The 22,254-nt window shown below is 35.8% G+C and overlaps 1 protein-coding gene across 1 annotated transcript in view; it reads left to right on the top strand.

The window, feature by feature from the left end:
* ECHDC3 (enoyl-CoA hydratase domain containing 3) overlaps nt 1-22,254 on the top strand; it is a 48,771-nt gene that overhangs the window by 7,642 nt on the left and 18,875 nt on the right. The window contains exon 2 of the mRNA XM_074194128.1: nt 16,034-16,234. Coding sequence (XP_074050229.1) covers nt 16,034-16,234 — 201 coding nt within the window. The remainder of the gene's footprint in view (nt 1-16,033; nt 16,235-22,254) is intronic.

Here is a 22,254-nt window from a genome sequence, read left to right as displayed (position 1 = left end):
TGGGGTTCTGACCACATTCAGATCCTGATCGCAATCTAGGCCCCCCCATAGAACAGCAGGGCCCCCCCCCCCACCTCAGCCCCGTGGCAGAGGGAGGCGCATATGGTCATTCACAGACCAGGAGGGAGGACAGAGCCTCACACACTGAGACCCTTGTGGGAGTGTCCCAAAAGCCCAGGAAGCACCCCAAAACCAGGCCCAGGCTGGGAAAATGAGCAAGCAGAGAAACAAGAGGAAGACCATTGAGAAGTATTTTGCAAATGAGCCCAAGAAGGATCAAAATACTCAGTCTGAAGATGAGGAAGCACAAGCTCCTGCATCTAAAGACTCCAAGAAAAACAGAAATTGGGCTCAGGCTATGACAGAGCTCAAAAAAGACTTTGAAAATCAAATGAGGGAGTTGGAAGGAAAAACTGAGAAAAGAAAGGAGAGAGATGCAGGAAAAACATGAAAATGAAGTCAGCAGCTTTGTCAAGGAAATCCAAAAAAATGCTGAAGAAAATAGCATGCTAAAAACCAGCTCAGGTCAAATGGATAAAACAGTTCAAAAAATTATTGAGGAGAGGAATGCTTTAAAAAGCAGAATTGGCCAGATGGAAAAAAGAGATAAGAAAACTCTCTGAGGAGAACAAATCCTTCAGACAAAGAATAGAATTCAGGGAGATTGATGAATTTAACAGAAATCAGGAATCAATACTTCAAAACCAAAAAAATGAAAAATTAGAAGAAAATGTGAAATATCTCATTGAAAAAACAACTGATATGGAAAACAGACTTAGGAAAGATAGTTTAAAAATTATTGGAATACCTGAAAGTCATGATCAGGAAGAGAGCCTTGACGTCATTTTCAAAGAATTACTACAGGAAAATTGCCCTGATATTCTAGAAGCAGAGGGCAAACTAGAAATGGAGAGAATCCACCAATCCCCCTGAGAAAGAGATCCCAAAAAAATAACCCCTAGGAATATTATAGTCAAGTTCCAGAACTCCCAAGTCAAAGAGAAAATATTACAAGCAGCAAGAAGGACACAATTCAAATATTGTGGAGCTACATTCAGGATCATACAGGACTTAGCAGCAGCTACATTGGAAGCTCGTAGAGCTTGGAATATAATATACCGGAAGGCAAAAGAGCTTAGAATGCAGCCAAGAATGAACTACCCAGGGGGTAGCTAGGTGGCATAGTGGATAAAGCACCGGACCTGGAGTCAGGAGTACCTGGGTTCAAATCCGGTCTCAGACACTTAATGATTACCTAGCTGTGTGGCCTTGGGCAATCCACTTAACCCTGTTTGCCTTACAAAAAAAAATGAACTACCCAGCAAGGCTGAATGTCCTCTTCCAGGGAAAAAGATGGACTTTCAATGAAACAGGGGAATTTCAAATGTTCCTGTTGGAATGGCCAGAGCTGAACAGAAGGTTTGATCTTCAGATACAGGACTCAGGTGAAGCATGGACATTGGAGGAGAGGGGGAAAATATGAGGGACTTGATAATGAACTGCATGTATTCCTCCATATAAAAATGACACTGATAATACTCATATGAACCTTCTCAGTTAATAGAGCAGGTAGAGGGAGCTTTTATAGTTGAAGCACAGGAGAAAGCTGAATTCGAAGATAAAATATGGTGTAAAAATGGAGTCAATAGTAAAAAAGGGAAATTTAATGGAAGAAAGAAAAAGGAGAGGGGGAATAGGCCAAGATATTTCACATAATAAGGGTTTTTTTTCATTACAATGAGCTATTGCAATGATATGGAAGGGAGGAGGCAAGGGGGAATGAGGGAACCTTTGCTCTCATCAGAGGAGGCTAGGAGAGGAAACAGCATATATACTCAATGGGGTATAGGCATCTGGAGTAAGAAGGAGGGGGGAGCAGGGGGAAGGGGTGGGGATGTGAATAAAGGAGGAGAGGATGGACCATGGGGGAAGAGTGGTCAGATATAACACATTTTCTTTTTTTACTTTTTTACAAGGGGCTGGGACTGGAAGGCTTGTCCAGGACCATGGGGCCAGGCAGATTCTGGGCCTAAGGGGTGGTATGGGGGCCCAGGGCTTCTTGGCCCCAGGACCAGGGATCTGTCTGCTGCACCACTCAGCTACCCTACAGCAGAGTCAGAGTGAAAGGAGAGAGAAAATATAGTACATGGTAGTGGGGAAATAAGAAAGGAGGGAGTTGCAATCAGCAATGGCAACATTGGAATATGGAAGTAACTTTTGTGATGGACTTATCATAAAGAATGTGATCCACCCGTGACAGAGTTGTTGATATTGGAACAAAGACTGAAGCACATTTATTATTATTAATATTATTATTATTATTATTATTATTATTATTATTATTAGGGGGAGGGTGCAGGGCAAATGGGGCTGGGTGGCCTGCCTAGAGCCACATAGCAGAGTGATCTTTGAGTGTCTGAGGCTGGATTTGGACCCGGGTGCTTCTGGTTCAAGGGCCAATGCTCTGTCCGCTACCCAGCCACGCCTACTATTATTACTATTTTATTTTATTTTGGGTTCTTTTTTTTTCTTCTTTTTGGTTTTTGCAGGGCAGTGGGGATCGGGTGGCTTGCATGTCACATTGCTGGGTGATTGTTGGGTCTACGGGGCTGGATGTGGGCTAGGGTGCTCGTGGCTCCAGGGCTGGTGCTTCATCCTTTGTGCCACCTGGCCATACCTACAATTATTGCTATTATTTTTTTAATTTTAATTTTTTTCTCTCCCCTTTATTTTATCATTCAAGCAAGTCTATATTCATGAGGGGGAGGGGGTATTTTGTTTACTCTTAAACAAGAATATTTTATTAATGTAAAAAACATTTGTACAAAATGAGAATAAAATAAAAAATAGCTTAACTTAGCTTTCTTATATAAAACATAAAATTCAAATATCCTTGCAAAATATAAATAAGTCATTAAATTAAAAAAAAGATTTTTGTATCAATATTCATTAGAGAGATTGGTCTGTAATTTTCTTTGTTTTGTTTCTTCCTGGTTTAGGTATCAGCACTATATTGGTGACATAAAAGGAGTTGGGCAGAACTCCTTCCTCTTCTATTTTTAAAAATAGTTTATGTAGAATAGGAATTAATTGTTCCTTAAATATTTGGTAGAATTCATTTGTAAATCCATCTGGACCTGGAGACTTTTTCTTAGGAGTTTATTGATGTTTTCTTAAATTTCTTTTTCTGAAAATGGGTTATTTAGGTAATTTATTTCTTCTTCTGTTAATCTGGGCAGTTTGTATTTTTATAAATATGCATCCATTGCACTCAGGTTATCCAATTTATTGGCATACAGTTTGGCAAAATAGCTCCTAATTATCTCTTTAATTTCCTCCTCATTGGTTCACCCTTTTCATTTTTGATACTGGTAATTTTGTTATCTTTTCTTTTTTTAATCAGTTTAATCAAAGGTTTGTCTATTTTATTGACTTTTTCACAAAACCAACTCTCAGTTTTATTTATGAGAGAAATGGTTTTCTTGCTTTCAATTTTATTAATCTCTCCCTTGATTTTCAGAATTTCTAATTAGGTATTTAATTGGGGACGTTTAACCTCTTTTTCTAGCTTTTTCAGTTATACCCGATTCATTGTTTGCCTCTTTCTGTATTTTATTCATATGGGCATTTAGAGATATAAAGTTTCTCCCTCAAAACTGCTTTGTCTGCATCCCATAAATTTTAGTATGATATCTCATTATCATTTTCTTGGATATAAATATTAATTATTTATATTGTTTGCTGTTTGATCTATCCATTATTTAAGATAAAGTTATTTAATTTCTAATTAGTTCTTGGTTTATCTTTTCATGACTCTTTATTATGTGTAATTTTTATTGCATCATGGTCTGAGAAGTGTGTATTTATTATTTCTGCCTTTCTGCATTTGATTATTAGATTTTTGTGCCCTAGGACATGGTCAGTTTTGGTACCATGTACTGCTGAGAAAAAGATATATCTTTCTATCCCCAATAAGTTTTCCCCAGAGGTCTATCATATCTAAGTTTTCTAAGATTTCATTCACCTTCTAATTAACTTCCTTCTTGTTTATTTTGTTGTTATATTTATCTAGTTCTGAGAGAGGGAGATTGAGGTCTGCCATTATTAATGTTTTACTCTTTGTTTGTGTGTGTGTGTGTGTGTGTGTGTGTGTGTGTGTGTGTGTGTGTCCTTGTAATTCACTCAGCATTTCCTCTAGGAATTTGGATGCTTTTCCACTAGGTGCATTCATGTTTAGTAATGTACTAGCTTCATTACAAATGGTGCTTTTTAAGAAGATGTAGTTTCCTTCCTTATCCCTTTTAATGAGATTGATTTTTGCTTTTACTTTATCTGAGATTAGGATCACTTCCCCTGATTTTTTTTCTTCAGCTGAGGCATAATATATTTTGCTCCAGCCTTTTACCTTTACCCTTTGTGTATTTCTCTGCTTCAAGAGTGTTTCTTGTAAACAACATATTGTAGGATTCTGGTTTTTAATCTATTCTACTATCTGCTTCCATTTTTATGTGACAGTTCATCCCATTTACATTTACAGTTAAGATTATTAATTCTGTATTTTCCCCCCTCTGTCATCTTTCTCCATTTATATTTTTCTTTCCTTTTTTTCCTTATTCCTCCTCAACAAAATTTTACCACCTTTCCTCTTTGACTTTTCTATTAAAAAATAAATTTTCAGTTTATTTTCACTTATACCTTTGCCTTCCCTTTTATCAGTCCCTTCTTCCCTTATCTTTCCCTTTCTCAACCCCCCCCCCCATAGATTGGGATAGATTTTTATTTTTATTAATTTATTTTTTTAACAAGGCAATGGTATTAAGTGACTTGCCCCAGGTCACACAGCTAGATAATTATTAAGTGTCTGAGGTCAAATTTGAACTCAGGTCCTCTTGACTCCAGGGCTGGTGCTCTATCTACTATGTCACCTAGCTGCCCCCTGGGATAGATTTTTAAACTCAAGTGGGAATGTATCTTATTCCCTCTCTCGGCTAAATCTATTGAATAGAATCTGCTCAACATTCACATTCCCCCCTTTCTTCCCTCTAAAATTATAAATCTTTTTGCCTTTTCCCATGGTGTTATTTATTACTCTAGTAATATTAATCAGGCATCATCATTCACAATTTGATTATTTGATTGCTTGATAAGCTTATATTGTTATCAAGGTATCATCACAGATTGCTTGATTTCTTGATAAGCAGCATTGTCTCAAATTACATCAAATTATAACCATTTTTTATCTTATCCCCTTTTCAAGTATCTTTCAAGTACACACAATCCTCTCCATGAGTGAAAGAATCATCCCAAGCCATATCATTTCTCGAACTATTTGTGCCTCTCTCCCCCATGCCTATTTTCTCTCACATGCCCAGGGTACTTAACCCCTTGTTAAGTGAAGCAAGGGTTAAGTCAAACCCTGATCTAATTAAATGCAAAAATCTTAAAGATCTTTAAGTACTGGGAGGCTTTGGAAGTCTCACCTGAGAACCTTACAAATGATTGTAAGTTATAGAGATACAGACTTAGGTCCTCCCAGTTTATGATGCCCTCATTAGACAAAGTGCTAAGCACTGTATGATTTAAGTGGGTCAAAGGATAATGAAATACTTAAGTTTAAAATCAACACTCCTGCTTTTCTTCAGGGCTTTGTCTCAAGCATAGTGATGTCATCCTGAACCTCTTCAGTGGAGAGATAAGACCCAACTATACCCATATCCTATAAGTCCATTCTCTTTAATTATATTCGACCCTTTAATTATCCTAAGAGAAGTAAAGTTCTAAAGAACTAGAAGTGTTATATCTTCCCTTTTAGGGTTGTATGCAGTTTAATGGTCTTGATCAACATTTGTTTTGCTTTATTTTTTCCCTTCCCCTTTTCATTTACTTTTTTTATGCAACTCTTGGGTCATATATTGGCAATAGAATTCTCTGTTCAGTTCTGTTCTTTGTGTCAGGAAATTCTGGAAGTTCTCTATTTTGTTGAACATCCATTTTTTTCCCCCTGACAGTATATGCTGAGTTTTGCAGGGTAGTACATTCTGGGTTTCAATCCCAGGTCCTTTTCTCTCTGATATATGTTATTCCATGTTTTCTTATCCTTTAATGTTTTGACTGATAGGTCCTGTGGGAGGAGTCTAATTGTATTTCCTTTGTATTTGAATTGTTTTCTTTATTTGAGAGTTGTATTTGAATTGTCTCCTTTATTTGAGAGTTCTGGAATTTGGCTATAACAGCCCTTTGAGTTTTTATCCTGGGGTCTCTTTCTGGAGGGGTTCTGTGAATTCTTTCAATGGTTCTGTTATCTTGTTCTAGTAGATTTTGACAGTTTTCCCTTGTAATTTCCTACATGATGTTTTCTAGGTTGTTTTTTTTTTTTAATCTAGGCTTTCTGATAGTCTGATGATGTGTAGACTGTCTCTCCTGGATCTATTTTCCAAGTATTTTTTTTCAATTTTTCCCTAAAAGGTACTTTACATTTTCTTCAATTTTTTTCAGCCTTTTTATTTTGTTTGATAGAATCTTGTAGGTTCATTGGTTTCTATTTATTCAGTTCTAATTTTTATGGTTTCATTTTCTTCAATTAGCTTTTGTGTTTCCTTTTCCAATTGGTTATTTTTACTTTTAATGGAGTTGATTTCTTTGGTCAATTTTTCATAATATTCCTACATGACTCTCATTTCTTTTTTCCATTTTTCTTTTTCCTCCTTTCTTTGGTTTTTAAATTCTTTTTTAAGCTCTTCAATGAGCTTTTGTATTTGAGTCCAATTTATAGACTCTTTTGATACTTCCCCTGTGAGTGATTTTTCACTGCTTTCTTCTTCAGACCTGCTATTGCTGTCATCTTTGTCTGTAGTTTTCTATAGTGAACACTCTTAGCTTTTTAGCTCATCTTTGTTGTTTTAGCTCTGCTCCTGGGATATAGGGAGTATAGATCCAAGCTTTTTTTTTTTTTTTGCTGGGGCTGAGATTTGATGTCTGGCAATTTGTTGGCCAAGATGTTGTCTATGCAATCCAGGCTTTTGCCTTTGCAGAATTTTTTTCCTCCTTTATGTCCAGGTTCTGACTTAGCAGTTGTTTGCTCCTGACCCAGTCCTGTCTTTTATCCCAGTGTTCTCAGGTTTCAGACTTTGTTTAGGGTTGGAATCCTCCAGCTATCTAGCTACCAGGACCTCTGCTGTTGTTAAGTTGTCAGGATCTGGATTGCACTGTGTCTAAAAGCCTCCTGCTAGCTTTCCTGCTCTTCTGCTTCCTGGGCTTTACTTCTTCTTTCCCCCCAAAGAGACAGACCTTCACTGAAGATCCTCCATGATATCTACAGTTGAAAACCTCTTTGAATCTTATCTTTCTCTTGGTGGCATTTGTAGTTTGAATGTTAGAGCAGAGGCTTCATTTATCTTTGGTAGGGAAAAGTTACAGGAGCATGTTAGCTTCATGCCACCATCTTGGCTCTGCTCCAGAAGACTGGCCAGGGGTTGAGTTTGATGACCTCTAAGCCATTGGCTCTAAATCCATGGACCCATGACCTACAAAAACAGGCTTCCCAGAGAAGGGGAATAAAATCATCCACTCTCAGCAGAGGGTTAAAGCCCACATCCTTGTATACTGTTTCTGACCCTTGGGTAGGCAGGTTGCAAATAACTTGACCTATAGCTTATCAGGGACTGCTTATCTCACAGGAAAGATGCAGTTCATAAACACATATCTGGACCCATTGCAATAGAATGAGAGAAGGAACATATTGATTCCTTTAATACCATTTCTGAGGAAATCAAATTGTCTTGGATGAATATGTGCACCATGAACTTGTGCAAGATTTCAATTTCCAAATGTAATCAACAGGCAGATTGGAACAGAATGAGTTAGATATTTCATTGTTCAATTCATGCTTGAGAAAATTTGATTTTCAAGAGGAAGTCATAGGAGGTGTCTGAATTTGCTCAGCTTCTAACAAATATAGCAACTTTTTGACAAACAACAAATGTTACATTAGAATTAAGTTAATTATTTACAGCACAGGGTGGGAAGAGGAACTCAAGTTAATTCAAGAATGGTAAGTGTGGTCATTCAAAAAGCAGAAATAATAATTGATGGGACTGTTATACACTTTGATCCTTTATCAAAGTGGCCCATTCTGTATTTTTTTGTGCTTTCTTTTCAGGTATCAGGAGTAAAAAATGGAGGTCCAAGTGAGAACCTGCCCTTTTCCTTCCATGAATAAGATAAAAATAGTGATTATGCCTACAACTTCTCTAGGTTTAAGCTCCTTCTCAAATACAGCATGACCAAAAGGGCAATTGACTTTGAAAGGATTATCAAGGGTTTGATTTGTGTATTAACCAGGCCTCTTGTTTCTTCCTCTGGCTGCCCAGTGTTGATTGCTTCAACCATTCTTTTGCTTCCCTAAAGATAATATGCAGACCAAAATTAGATAGGATGTTAACAAGTCAGTTGCCATAGCAGTGACTTGCTCTAGTTTGCTTTCTGAAAGACTAAAACTCAGTATTAGGATAAATTTCTTTTATGATATATTAATTTCACTTGTTCATATTACCCCATCCAATATTCTAAAAGAAATACTCTTGGGTACTTTCTACCCCAGCTCTGTGACTCTCTCATTAGATATAATAGTGACATTACAGCCTCATGAGTCTAGTGGAAAGAAATTAAATTAGATTATTAGAAAATGAGATACTCATTTTTAATAAATTCTAACAAATGTAAATTTTTCCATGAATAAGAAAATTGACCTTAAAAAATGAATTATTTGAGGCAATCTCTTGAAATTAAATGGAGACTGCTTTTGTGGTACAGGCAAGGTATGTTGGATTTTCAGTCAAAACACATGGGCTCAAATCCCAGCTCTGCTAAATATTCCCTTTCTGACATTTAGCAAAATGCCTAATCTCATTGGACTGTGATTACCTTATCTGAAAAATGAAGAGGTTAGGCTAAATTGATTGCCTGTGGAGTTCCCTCAGTCTATATGCACCTATAATCTTTTGGATTGTCCTTTCATGGGAAAGAAGTCCAAATTTTGTTCCAACTATTTAAGTTTTTAAAGTCTACAAAATAACACAGTATTCTGTAATTTATTAACAAATAATCCTGTAGGGACAGCTAGGTAGTGCAGTGGATAGAGCACCAGCCCTGGAGTCAGGAGTACCTGAGTTCAAATCTGACCTCAGACACTTAATAATTACCTAGCTATGTGACCTTGGGCAAGCCATTTAACTCCATTTCCTTGCAAAAAAAAAACTAAAAAAAAAGGAGCCAGTTAATTAAAATGGAATGTGTCTACAGAGCATTATATATTAAGGCAAAATTATATATTATATTATATATTAAAATACAATAATGATAACAATAGTTAACATTTAGATAGTGATTTAAGGTGTACAAAGCACTTTACAAATAATATCTCCTTTATACTCACAATAACCTTGAGAAGTTCCAGTATTAACCTCGTGTTAGAGATGAGGGAACTAAAGCATAGCCAAGGTTACCTCTAGGGTCTTACTAAAACTAGTTTCTGAGGCAAGATTTGAACTTAGGTCTTCCAGACTCCAAGTTCATTTTAAAAAATTTAATAGTATTTTTTCCAATTACATGTAAAGATAATTTTTTCATTTTTGTAAGATTTTGAATAACACATTTTTCACCTCTCCCTTCTTTCCCTTCCCTCTCCCAAAGACAACAATCAGATATAGATTATACATGTACAATCATGTTAAACTTATTTCTACAGTGTTCATGTTCTGAAAGAACAAAAGGAGAAAACTATAAGAAAGAAAAAAGAGTGAAAAATAGTATACTTTGATCTATATTCAGACTCCATAGTTCTTTATTGGATGTGGTTAGCATTTTCCATCATGATGACTTCAAGTTCAACTGTCTATCCATTATACCACATTGCTGCCATAAATATACTCATGTGAGGAAATTATTTATATGAGAAAATCCAGAATCCAGAGCAGGGAAAGCATGATGGAAAGTATTGGATAAAATTCAATTGTGGGACAAACAAGTGATTTTGTCAGCAGAGTATCCTACAAACCACCTGGCTTAGGAGAGGAAATAGACCAGGCATTCAGGAAACAGATCATGAACCTGATGCTAAGAAAGGACGTAGTAATGAGAGTTGACTTTGCCTAAGTATTTGATCTCTCCTTTCCAAAAGAATATCATGCTAGTATATGCTAATAGTTTTTAAATTCACCTTAATAATAACTTATTTACTATTTTCAAAAGGTGGAAGAACCAACAAAGGAAAATTCTATTCTAAATATGATTCTCTCATAAGAAGAAGAACTGGTTGCTGGGATGGTAATGATGGGAATCTTAGTGGAAAGTGACTGTTCCATTTTAAAATATGTTTTTAAAAGAGAGGGAGAACCCCACCCCTTTGTAGAGCTGAGAAGTCTACAAATGTACATTGAAAACATTTTCAGACTTTTTCTATCAGTTTTCTGCATTTCCATTTCATTTGAACTTTAAAAATGCTTTTTTAAATGAAGCAATTATAGGAGAGAGGGAAGGATACAAAGGAAAACTGATGATGTAAAAAAAAAGACATCAATAAAAAACTTATTTTTTAAAAAAAGGGAAGTAGAAAAATAAGGCATAGTGTAACATGCATACTAGATTTGGAAAACTGACTTTAGAGGATTCAGAGAAAGAAAAGGTAGGATCCTATGAACTAAAAGTCTAGAGAGGAAATCTCAGAAGAGATGGGAAGTTCTCAAGAAAGGCATCCTGAAGATACAAAAAAAAAACCAACTAGTTTTAGAAGAAAGATGAATAGGGAGAAAGAAAGAAAACACCAATGTGCCTTTGGAGAGTTCAACTCACCAGATGAATTAATTGCCAAAATATTGAAACAAGTAGCAGATATAAATTACTATGCCCAAGTCAGTGATCTCTGAAAGATCCTGGAGAATGAGAGGGCTGCCTGACTGGAGAAGAGCAAATATCTCTTTTTTTTTTTAAGAAAGAGTTGGCACAATATAAAGAGTTATACACTTCAATACCTGTAAAAATTCTCAACCACCTAATTCAAGGTAAAATTAATTAAAGCCTAGAAAGGGAAAGAATGGATTCAAAGAACTAAAAGGCTTTATCAATAACATTTCCTTTTCTGACAGGGTCAATAAGCTACATCAGGTAACTGCTATAGATCTATTTTATTGAAATCTTAATAAAAGACAAAGTCTCTCAGACCACTATAGTGGACAAGATAGGGATATTTGGTCTGTTCAATAGTGTAGTTAGGGGATTTCAGAACTAATTGACCCAGTGATCTGTGCCAGTTTTGGAGGGGCCTCCTAGTGGTGGATCCTAGGAATCCTTGCTTTTAAATATTTTTTTAATCAATTACTTAATAAAAGGACAGGGATAGAGCACCAAGCTTGGAGTCCAGAAGATTCCTCTTCCTGAGTTCAAATCTGACTGCAGATACTTACTAGCTGTGCTCCCCTGGACAAGTCCCTTAACCCTGTTTGCCTCAGCTTCCTCATCTGTCAAAATAAGCTAGAGAAAGGAATGGCAAATCACTCTAGTAGCTATGCTAAGAAAATCCCAAAATGGGGTCACTGAGAGCTGTACATGACTGAAAATACATAATATAAACATTAATTATTTGGATGAAGGCATAAATGGCATATTTATCAAATTTGAAAATGTCATAAAACTAGCAGGATTAGCTAACACATTGAATGACAGGCAGGGAGTCATAACAATCTCAATGGGCTACTTATACTTGAATTGAAGTAATTGACTTCATAAGTATAAGATGGACAGACTTGGCAGGATAAGTTTGTCTGAAAAAAAAAACTAGGTCCTTCAGTGGATTGTAAGATCAATATGAAATCAACAATGAAACAATAATTAGATATGATAGTCAAAAAGGAAACTAATTCCATCTTGGACTTCAGTTAAAGAAACATAGCAAAGGAATTATTACCAGGGACACTGGGGCTAACTCTTACCAGTTCATGAAAGCCTACATAAGCCTTTAAAACAATAACTGCTACAAGTCAGGCCTTGATTTATTGTTTTATTTATTGTCTAGCATAAAAAAGTATGGAGAAAATGTTGATCATGAAGATTAAACTTAAAAGTTTTCGGGGAGCATATATATATAGTCAATTGTTAAACATTTCCAAGTCTACCACTCTTGATGGTCATTATATATTTTGTCCTGGGCAGACTACCCCTAGAATACTGTTGTCTGGTTAAAAGTGTCACATGTTAGGAAGGAGTATGATAAAATTAGCAGGCCAGGGTGCTTAAAAACCTCAAAGTTAAGCTATATGATGAGGATTGCTTGAATAAACTGGGGATATTTATCCTGAAGAAAAGAAAATGTAAAAATGGACCAATAACTATCTTCAAGAATTTAATGGCAAATCTGTCATGTGTTGGGCATTAGAAGCATTAAGTGGATTTTGCAGAGAAGCACATTTCATTTGATGTAAAGAAAACATTCCATAACAATTAGCACTATCCAAATGTTTAGTAGGCTTCCTTTAATGGACTCTCTCACTGGTGATCTCTTAGCAGAGTGGATGTTCCATACTTATTTGGTAAGTTACATAGAGGGTTCTTGTTTTGGTACAGATGAATCAGAATCACAGATTCTCTGATTTGGAGGAGACCTCAGAGATCATCTATTCCAATCCATACCTAATTTTCTTTTTTCTTAATTTTTAAATTTATTTTTATTAAAGATGTTATTTGAGTTTTACAATTTTCCCCCCAATCTTGCTTCCCTCCCTCCACCCCCCCCACAGAAAGTACTCTGTTAGTCTTTACTTTGTTTCCATGTTGTATTTACCTTGATCCAAGGTGGGTGTGATGAGAGAGAAATCATATCCTTAAAGAAGAGAAGTCTAAGAGGTAACAAGATCAGACAATAAGATATCTTTTTTTTTTTCTAAATTAAAGGGAATAGTCCTTGCACTTTGTTCAAACTCCACAGCTCCTTATCTGGACACAGATGGCACTCTCCTTTTCAGACAGCCCGATTGTTGCACTGATGGAATGAGCAAGTCCTTCAGGGTTGAACATCACTCCCATGTTGCTGTTAGGATGTACAGTGTTTTTCTGGTTCTGCTCATCTCATTCAGCATCAGTTCATACAAATCCCTCCAGGCTTCCCTGAAATACCATCCCTCCTGGTTTCTAATAGAACAATAGTGTTCCATGACATACATATACCACAGTTTGCTAAGCCATTCCCCAATTGAAGGACATTTACTGGATTTCCAGTTCTTTGCCACCACAAACAGGGCTGCTATAAATATTTTTGTACAAGTAATGTTTTTACCCTTTTCATCATCTCTTCAGGGTATAGACCCAGTAGTGGTATTGCTGGGTCAAAGGGTATGCACATTTTTTGTTGCCCTTTGGGCATAGTTCCAAATAACTCTCCAGAAGGGTTAGATGAGTTCACAGCTCTGCCAACAGTGTAATAGTGCCCCAGATTTCCCACAACCCTTCCAACAATGATCATTATCCTTATTGGCCATTATCCATATTGGCCAATCTGAGAGATGTGAGGTGGTACCTCAGAGAAGCTTTCATTTGCATTTCTCTAATAATTAATGACTTAGAGCATTTTTTCATATGGCCATGGATTGCTTTGCTCTCCTTATCTGTAAATTGCCGTTGCATATCCTTTGACCATTTTTCAATTGGGGAATGGCTTTTTGTTTTAAAAATATGACTCAGTTCTCTGTATATTTTAGAAATGAGTCCTTTGTCAGAATCATTAGTTGTAAAGATTGTTTCCCAATTTACTACATTTCTTTTGATGTTGGTTACATTGGTTTTATCTGTGCAAAAACTTTTTAATTTAATGTAATTGAAATCATCTAATTGGTTTTTAGTGATGTTCTCCAACTCTTCCTTAGTCATAAACTTGCTCCCCTTTCCATAGATCTGACAGGTAGTCTAGTCCTTGATCTTCTAATTTGCTTATAGTATTGTTTTTTATGTCTAAGTCCTGTAACCCTTTGGATCTTATCTTGGTAAAGGGTGTGAGGTGTATGTCTAATCTAAGTTTCTTCCATACTAACTTCCAATTATCCCTCCATACCTAATTTTCATCACAACTTACTATAAGAATGGTAATCTTGAATTGCATCTTCTAGAATTTTCCAGTAATCTAAGCCAACCTCACTGGCCTAGAATTTGCAGATTCCATTATCTTACTTTTTTTGAAAATCAGGACATTTACTATTCTCTAGTACTACTGTATCTTTTCCATTCTCTATGACCCAGCAATCATGTATCTGTGTATTCTTTCAGTAACTGAAAGTTAGTTTTCTGGGCCAAGTAGCTTGAATCTACAAGGAAGGCTAAGTAATCTTTAAATATCTCTCATTATCTTTAACTATCTATTATTATCTTAAGTATAAACTCCCTATTAACCATTTTGATTCTGTCCTTTCCAGTCTAAATGTCATTTTCCTTGACATTAAATGGAAGCAAAATTAAAATGAAGCCCTTCTTTCTGTTGTTAATTGTCATCCTATCCATCTTGAACTGCTTCCTGTCCTTTGATTTTCTTTTTTCTTTAATAAAAATTCAATTTTTGTCATGCTTAGCTTTACTTGACAGCTGCTTGTTTTGATCTTATATCTTCATAATTTCCTTCTTGAGAGTTTCCCTTCTTGGACTGAAATTGTACTTCTCCTTCTTCTGAACTCTTAGAAATTTTCTCTCTTGATATCTAGAGTATGTGAGACTAATGGCTACATTTCCTCTCCTTCTATACCACACAATGTAGGATGAGTAGTCACTTCCTAATCAGTTATTTCTACTCGTGAGAGTCATCCAGAATAAACTTCTCCCTTTTCAGTTTTTCTACTTTCAAGGAATATAATTATCAATAAGATAATTAAAGAAATGTAGTGAAATTCTGGGTTTATTCTTCAACCACTACATATATATATATATATAGATATATAGATATATAGATATATAGATATATAGATATATAGATATATAGATATATAGATATATAGATATATATATATACCTTTAGCAGCTTATAAATTCTGTCTAGCTATTCCTTTCAGGATCCTAGGGATGTTTCTGAGGAGGAATGGATTTCTTTCCTGATGCTCTCACCTCAAATACCCTTTCTGTTGGTATTGTCTCCATTGTCAGTCAACAATAGTTACCATCCCAGTATCATTTGTCAGTACCAGTATATAGTTCTTCAATATCATCAAAACAAGCAATTAGCACCCCGGTATTATTTTGAACAGTATACCATCAATTAAATTTTTTTGAAGGGATATTTACTGAGAAGAAATAGCAAAAACCAGGAGACATGTTCTCTCCTCTACCAACTCAGTTCATAGGGAAGATAGGCTTAGAGTGTTAAAAGTGTTCAACCCATCAATTTCATTTTCAAATTCAAATAGCATCTTATTTTGTTGGGGGGGTTTTGATAAGGCAATGGGGTTACTTGCCCAAGGTCACATAGCTAGGAATTATTAAGCATCTAAGGTTCGATTTAAACACAGGTCCTCCTGACTCCAGGATCAGTGCTCTTTCCAGTGCGCCATCTAACTGCCCTTCTCAAATAGCATCTTGAGCTACAAGATTGATCCACTCCTCGGTTAGGTTAAGGATATGACTCCCATGACTGTGCTGGTTTCCTGAGTTTGTTATTTGTAACGTCTGGTATTGACTCCCCATTACTAGTTCTTTGTCCTTCTGACCTTTCAAAATCTCACAGATCATGTACCATTAATACATTAGCAGAAGGAGCCCATCTCAGACACTATGCTAAACTCTTTTCTTCATTGAAGAGAAGCCATCACAGTAAATTATTTTTTAACTAATCTTTTTTTTCCCAGGATAAAATGAATTACTTTATTGCTTCTGAGATCTGTTCAAACTCTAAAATTCTATGAAATAGAATATTCTGGTCTAGAATTGCTAAATGACATCATTATCCTTAAAGTTGTTTATATCAGTTAATTTCTGAGTGGAATTGAAAATAATTCCTTTGATCCTTTAGGTCATGATGTTAATCCAGAAACACCCTGTCCCCATCATCGCCAAAGTGAATGGTCTAGCCACTGCTGCAGGCTGTCAACTGGTTGCAAGTTGTGACATTGCCTTGGCAAGTGAAAATTCTCATTTTGCAACTCCTGGTGTGAACATCGGACTCTTCTGCTCCACTCCAGGAGTTGCCCTGGGGAGAGCAGTTCCTAAAAAGGTAAATCAATCTCTTTGAGTTTTTTTTTTCCATTTCTCAACCTTTGGTGTCCTTGGAAGATTATTTCAGAATTCACTTGCCCAAAGCCTCAGAAAATGACTGATTTTTGAGTGATTTTTCCTACAGCATGGCAGGACTGGACATTATGTGGGAACATGGCCTTTTTTGGAAAGTTACTAAGAAGCAGAAAATGTCCAGCTGCTTCCTCCTTGACATCCTCTTGTGTTGCTATGTAACAGGATAGATTTGTAAAAAAAAAAATCACATATATTCCAGTGAATTAGGATATTTTTTTTTCCTGTTAGGGGAGGGAACTTTTATTTGAAATAATAGGCCTTACTTTCATAGAACTTAATCTCTGTCTATCAGATACAGTAGAACCCTCTTCACAACACTAGTGTTTGGGGACAGGATTAGCACACACATTTGATCAGACTTATTGTGTATGGTTTTTCCCCTGGGGACTTGATCTGATTCATGGTAGTACAACTATGAAATAAGCTTCCTATAAAAGGCTCCTACTTTTCAAGAAACAATTTATGTTAACAAAGATAAAACAGTGTTCAAGTGTCTAGAAGATCTTTCACTAAAAGAAATTTTGATTTCAAATTTTAGCAACGAGAAAGAATGGAAAAATAATAAAATTTCTAAGTAGTGTTTTATTAAGAATTTAAAGTGATGACCCTAGCACTGATTTCAAATATATTGAATGTCTCCTGAATCCTTCCTAAGAGGCAAACTCTTCCATTTCCTCTATTAAGAAAATGGTTTTTGCCATCATTAAATCATATTTATTGAGCATCCTTTAGATACTGTACCAGGTTATTATATCAATACACTAAGGAATTTCCCTACCAGCTCTTCCCTTTATACTGGAAGCCTGTTTACACTGCAGAAGTCCTTAACCTAAGATCTTTGAACTTGTTTGGGGGTGGCAAAATTAAAAAAAATGTAGGTGTGGGTGTGTAGACAGAGAGATGCTAGATATATTTCAATAAAACATTTCCTTTTTCAGTCCCATGTATTTTATTCTATCTAAGATTGTTCTGAAAAGGGATCCACAGTCCCCACCAGATTGACCAAGACACAAAAAAAGGCCAAGAACCCCTGCTGTTAAGTGAGAGAGAGTGTGTCACATACAATAACTTTGAGGGAAAATCGACTATCTAGAATATATTAAAAAGTTGCACATGTGCCTGGGGCACAGAAAAAATGAGACCCAAGGGAAATCAAGCCAGCCAGACAGAGTAATTTTGAAAGGTTTGCCTCTCTTTTACATTGTCTCTTACTGGGTTTCATTAGGAGTGTGAGTTTGTGGGAGAATGTAGATAGAAGAAAACATACTTGGGGAGAAGTCACTATAAGTGGACTATAACAATGCTGTACCAAGAAATGGTGATCTAATTGTGATCCATTATAAAGATTCATAGAATTTGAGTATTTGAATGAATAGAGTCAGTTAGAATTCAGCAGCTTGATAAAAAAAGGTTCAAACTTTTTTTTTGGTGGGGGGGGATATTTAGAATAAAAGTTCCTTGAGATGAGAGACTGTTTTTACCTTTGTGTTACTATCTCCCCCAGGCTTTATGCTCAAATAATATTTAATAAACATGTACTGATTGAATTCCATCTGCAAAAATAAATTAGATGTCCTATACTTTGTACATTTACTTTGATGTAAAGTACACATTAAAATGCATTAGAAGTTGATTATGAAATATTACTCATTATTTAGACTATGGGATCAAATTGTGACACCTACATAGAATAAAAGGCAGATATAATACAATCCCTTTAGGATTGGGCTAATAGTCTCACAGTCTCTGTCCTTGGCATTCAAAATGAGTGCTAGGGTCATCACTTTAAATTCTTAATAAAACACCACTCACAGTTTTATTTTGTTCCATTCTTTCTCTGTGCTAAAATTTGAAATCAAAACTTTTTAGTGAAAGATCTTTTAGACACTGTAACACTGTTTTATCTTTTTTATCTTATAAATTGTTTCTGGAAAAGGAACAGAAAACAGAAATGAGGGATGGGAGGGAAAAGCCTTAATGTAAAAAAAAAAAAATAGAATAGGTCTCTCATTCCAAAAAAGTCAACAGATCTGAAGCTTTATACAGTAACAACAAACTCACCCACATCTACTTTGTGTTATTGTGCAGTGAGACTATGGGATAAAGGATACTTAGAAACCTCAGTAGTTTACTTTCAAACTGACCTTGTCCAGCTGTTGTTGCTTAAAGTGGAATTTGGGACAAGGATAATAATTAATTGCCTTTCTTAAAGTCCTACTTGTATCAGTACTGATCAGACACCTGATAGCTCCCCCCCAATGCTATTTGGGTTAGCAACAGTATTTGTATATTTTTAATTTAGGGAACCAATCTTTCTTAATCAACGATCTAGACCAGGGATAGCAAACTCAAAATAGGAGCAGTTCCTTAGGGCTTTCATATTGACCTAGAAAACAACAAATTATCATTATCTATGTTTTGTTGCATTTTTATTATTGTTGTTGTTGTTAAATATTTCCCAATTATATTTTAATCTGGTTCAGGCCATACTCAGGAATGTTGTGGACCATATCCAACCTGAGATGTGGGTTTGACACCTCTGATTTAGACAGTATTTTAAAGTGAAAGTAAAGTGACTTCACTGAACATTTGATTTAATTCTTGCTCTCTCAATCCACAAGGAATAGAAAAACTTAACCCACAATAATGCATAAATACCAAAGAGCCAAAATGAAGGATAGATTAACTAATGCATTTTAATGTATACTTTACATCAAAGTAAATGTACAAAGTATAGGACATCTAATTTATTTTTTGCAGATGGAATTCAATCAGTACATGTTTATTAAATATTATTTGAGCATAAAGCCTGGGGGAGATAGTAACACAAAAGTAAAAACAGTCTCTCATCTCAAGGAATTTTTATTCTAAATATCCCCCCAAACAAACAAAAAAAAAAGTTTGAACCTTTTTATCAAGCTGTTGAATTCTAACTGACTCTATTCATTCAAATACTCAAAATTAAAAGGAAAAAACAGTAAAAACCTTCCTCAGTCCCTCTTAAGCCCAGTGCCTTCCCCTCTGTTGTTTCCTATTTATCCTGCATAGAGCTTCCTTGGTATATATTTACTTACATGTTGTCTCCTCCATTACATTGTGAATTTCTAGGACTGTCTTTTGCCTTTTTAGCATTTAATAAATGTTTAATGATTAATTTTTTGAAATGTAAAAAATATTAGAATTAAGGTCTTTCCTCTTTTTCTGAATTTTCTATGACTGTCAATTGCCCCCATTTCTCTGTAGTAATAGCTAGAATAATCAGATTCACTTTTTCAGAAAGGTAGAGCCAGAAAAAATTAAAATCTGATCAGAAAATATCTTCCAGGATTTATAGTTTGGTGGAACAGATATCAGGGTTCATCATTACTACATCTAAACTGCACTGGAAAGCAAGCTACCGCTGCCTTCAATACAATATATGCAAGTCGACAGTGCCCTCTGCTGCCCAGAAAGGCACGCCCACCCAGCAACACTGGAGAGGGCAAGACCAGGATACAGTTAAGTGCCGGAAGCCTGGACAGCTGGGGTTCAAGTTCACACTGACCCTTCCTGGTGATATGAAGCATTTGTAAAATGTTAGTAATTCAACTTTATAGACTTCCTAACAAAGTGACTGTGGCTGGTCTCAACTGCAACCCACACAAAAATAGGGGTGAGTCACTTGCAGTTAAAAAAGTCTTTGTTCAAGAAATCAGAGAAAGCCCAAAGGAAATAGAAAAAGCTTCAGACCCCATCCCTGATTGGACCAAAGTTGCCAGTAGAGAGTACTAATGGGGAAACTGAATACTCTTCTTTCATTCATTAACCAGACATAAAAGTTATTTTCTTCCATCTTTCTAAACTTTTTATCTTTTAGGCCTATTTCTCCAATGTCATCTAGTATTTAAAAAAAAAAACTTACATCTATATAGTGCCTTAAGGTTTTCAATTTGATCTCATTTGATCCTCACAACCATCCTATTAGGTAAGTGTTACTTTTTCTCCTTTTACAGGTGAGGAAACTGAGGCTAAGAGAATAAATGACTTGTCCAAGGTCACATAGCCAGTAAGTGTCATATTTGAGGTCAGATTTGAAATTAGTATTTTATGATTCCAAGTCCTGTACTCTAATCCCTCCTCTATGCAATTGCCATCATAGTCTTATCTTGAATAACTTAAATCTTCAATGATGTCAGTATTAATTTTTTGGGGTTCATTCCTTTGATTTTATTTTAGTTATTTTTCAGTAGTATGCCTATTTTTTTATGGCCCCATTTGGAGTTTTCTTGGCAAAAATCCCAGAGCAGTTTGCCATTTCCTTTTCCAGCTTGTTTCACAGATGAGGAAACTTAGGGTAAAGGACTTACCCAGGATCACATGGCTGGTAAGTGTCTGAGGCCAGATTTGAGCTCAAGAAGTTCCTAACGGAGGGGATGTGGGGAAATGGACTCACTAATGCATGGTCAGTGGAGTTGTGAATTGATTCAACCATTTTGTAGAGTAATTTGAAACTGCCCAAATATTTATCCTAGTTCTTTTCTGGTGACAAAGAATTGGAAATTGAGGGGATGCCATCAACTGAGGAAAAACTGAACAATTTGTGGTATATGATTATGATGGAATACTATTGGCTATAGAAAATGATGAGCTAGATGCCCTCAGAAAATCCTGGAAAGACTTGCATGAACTATTGCAAAGTGAAATGAGCAGAACCCATTGGACACACTAATAGCTATATTGTAAGATGATCAACTGTGAATGATTTGACTGCTTTCAGCAGTACAATGATCCAAACTAATTCTGAAGAACTTTTGATGAAAAATATTATTCATCCCCAGAAAAATTACTGGTGGAGTCTGAAAACAGATTGAAAGTATACTTTTTTATATTTTATTTTTCTTGGAGTTTTTTGATCTATATTTTCTTTTAGCTAATATGGAAATATATTTTACATGACTACATTTGTATAACCTATGACAAATTGCTTGCCTTCTCAATAAGGGGAGAGAGGGAAGAAGAAAACTTGAAATTCAAATTTTTAAAACAAATGTTGAAAATTGTTTTTGCATGTTTTGGGGGAAAACAAATACTAATTTTTTAAAATAATTTTTTAAAAAGATGTCTTCCCAACTCCAGGCCTGGCACTCTAGCTACCTTGCTGCCCTTGATTTCATTAGTGCAAAGAAATTTCATGGGGGAAGCCCCTTATAAAAATGCCTACTGGCAACTGTTTCTGTATTCTACAGTCTTAAGAGAGTAATCTGTAATCCTGGGAGGGAAGGAAGCATGCCTATATTAAGTACTTACTTGTGCCAGACACTATATTAAGCACATATAAATATTATCTCATTTGATTCATACATCATACAACAATTCATACAACAATCCTGGGAGGTAGGTACTATTATTACCTCCATTTTACAGTTGAGGAAACTTAAGCGACTTGTCCAGGGTCACACAGCTAATAAGTGTCATTTGAATATAGGTACATCCAGACTTTAGGTTTAGCAAATCTATATAAACACACATACTGCCTAGCATCCTGAAGCTACAATGATCTTCCAAAGGCACTGGTATCATCATGTCACGCCTCCATTCTGCAATTTCCTATCCTCTTCTAGGCTAAGTGATTTGCCCAGAGTCCCATAGCCAGTATATGTCAGAGGAGAGATTTGAACCCAGGTCTTGACTCCAAGATCAGCTCTCTGTCCACTCTGCCACATTGTCTCTCATACATTAGAGTGCCAGGATCATCCTCAATTGCTCCAGTGGATCAGCTCTTCTCATTTCTGAGAGTTCCTTCAGTGATTCAGATTGCCACCCATCTACGACTTCCTAGCTTGTGGGATTTTTATCTGCCTTAACATGTCTAGCTCAAGGGTCCACCCAACATTCTGAAAGCTTTCTTTTTTCCTAACAGGAAGGGAGTAACAATGGAATACTTGGTCATTTCTTGTCCTCATA

This window comes from Macrotis lagotis, chromosome 7, assembly GCF_037893015.1.
Source record: "Macrotis lagotis isolate mMagLag1 chromosome 7, bilby.v1.9.chrom.fasta, whole genome shotgun sequence".
Classification (NCBI taxonomy): Eukaryota; Metazoa; Chordata; class Mammalia; order Peramelemorphia; family Peramelidae; genus Macrotis; species Macrotis lagotis.
This window is presented reverse-complemented; position numbering and strand designations above follow the sequence as displayed.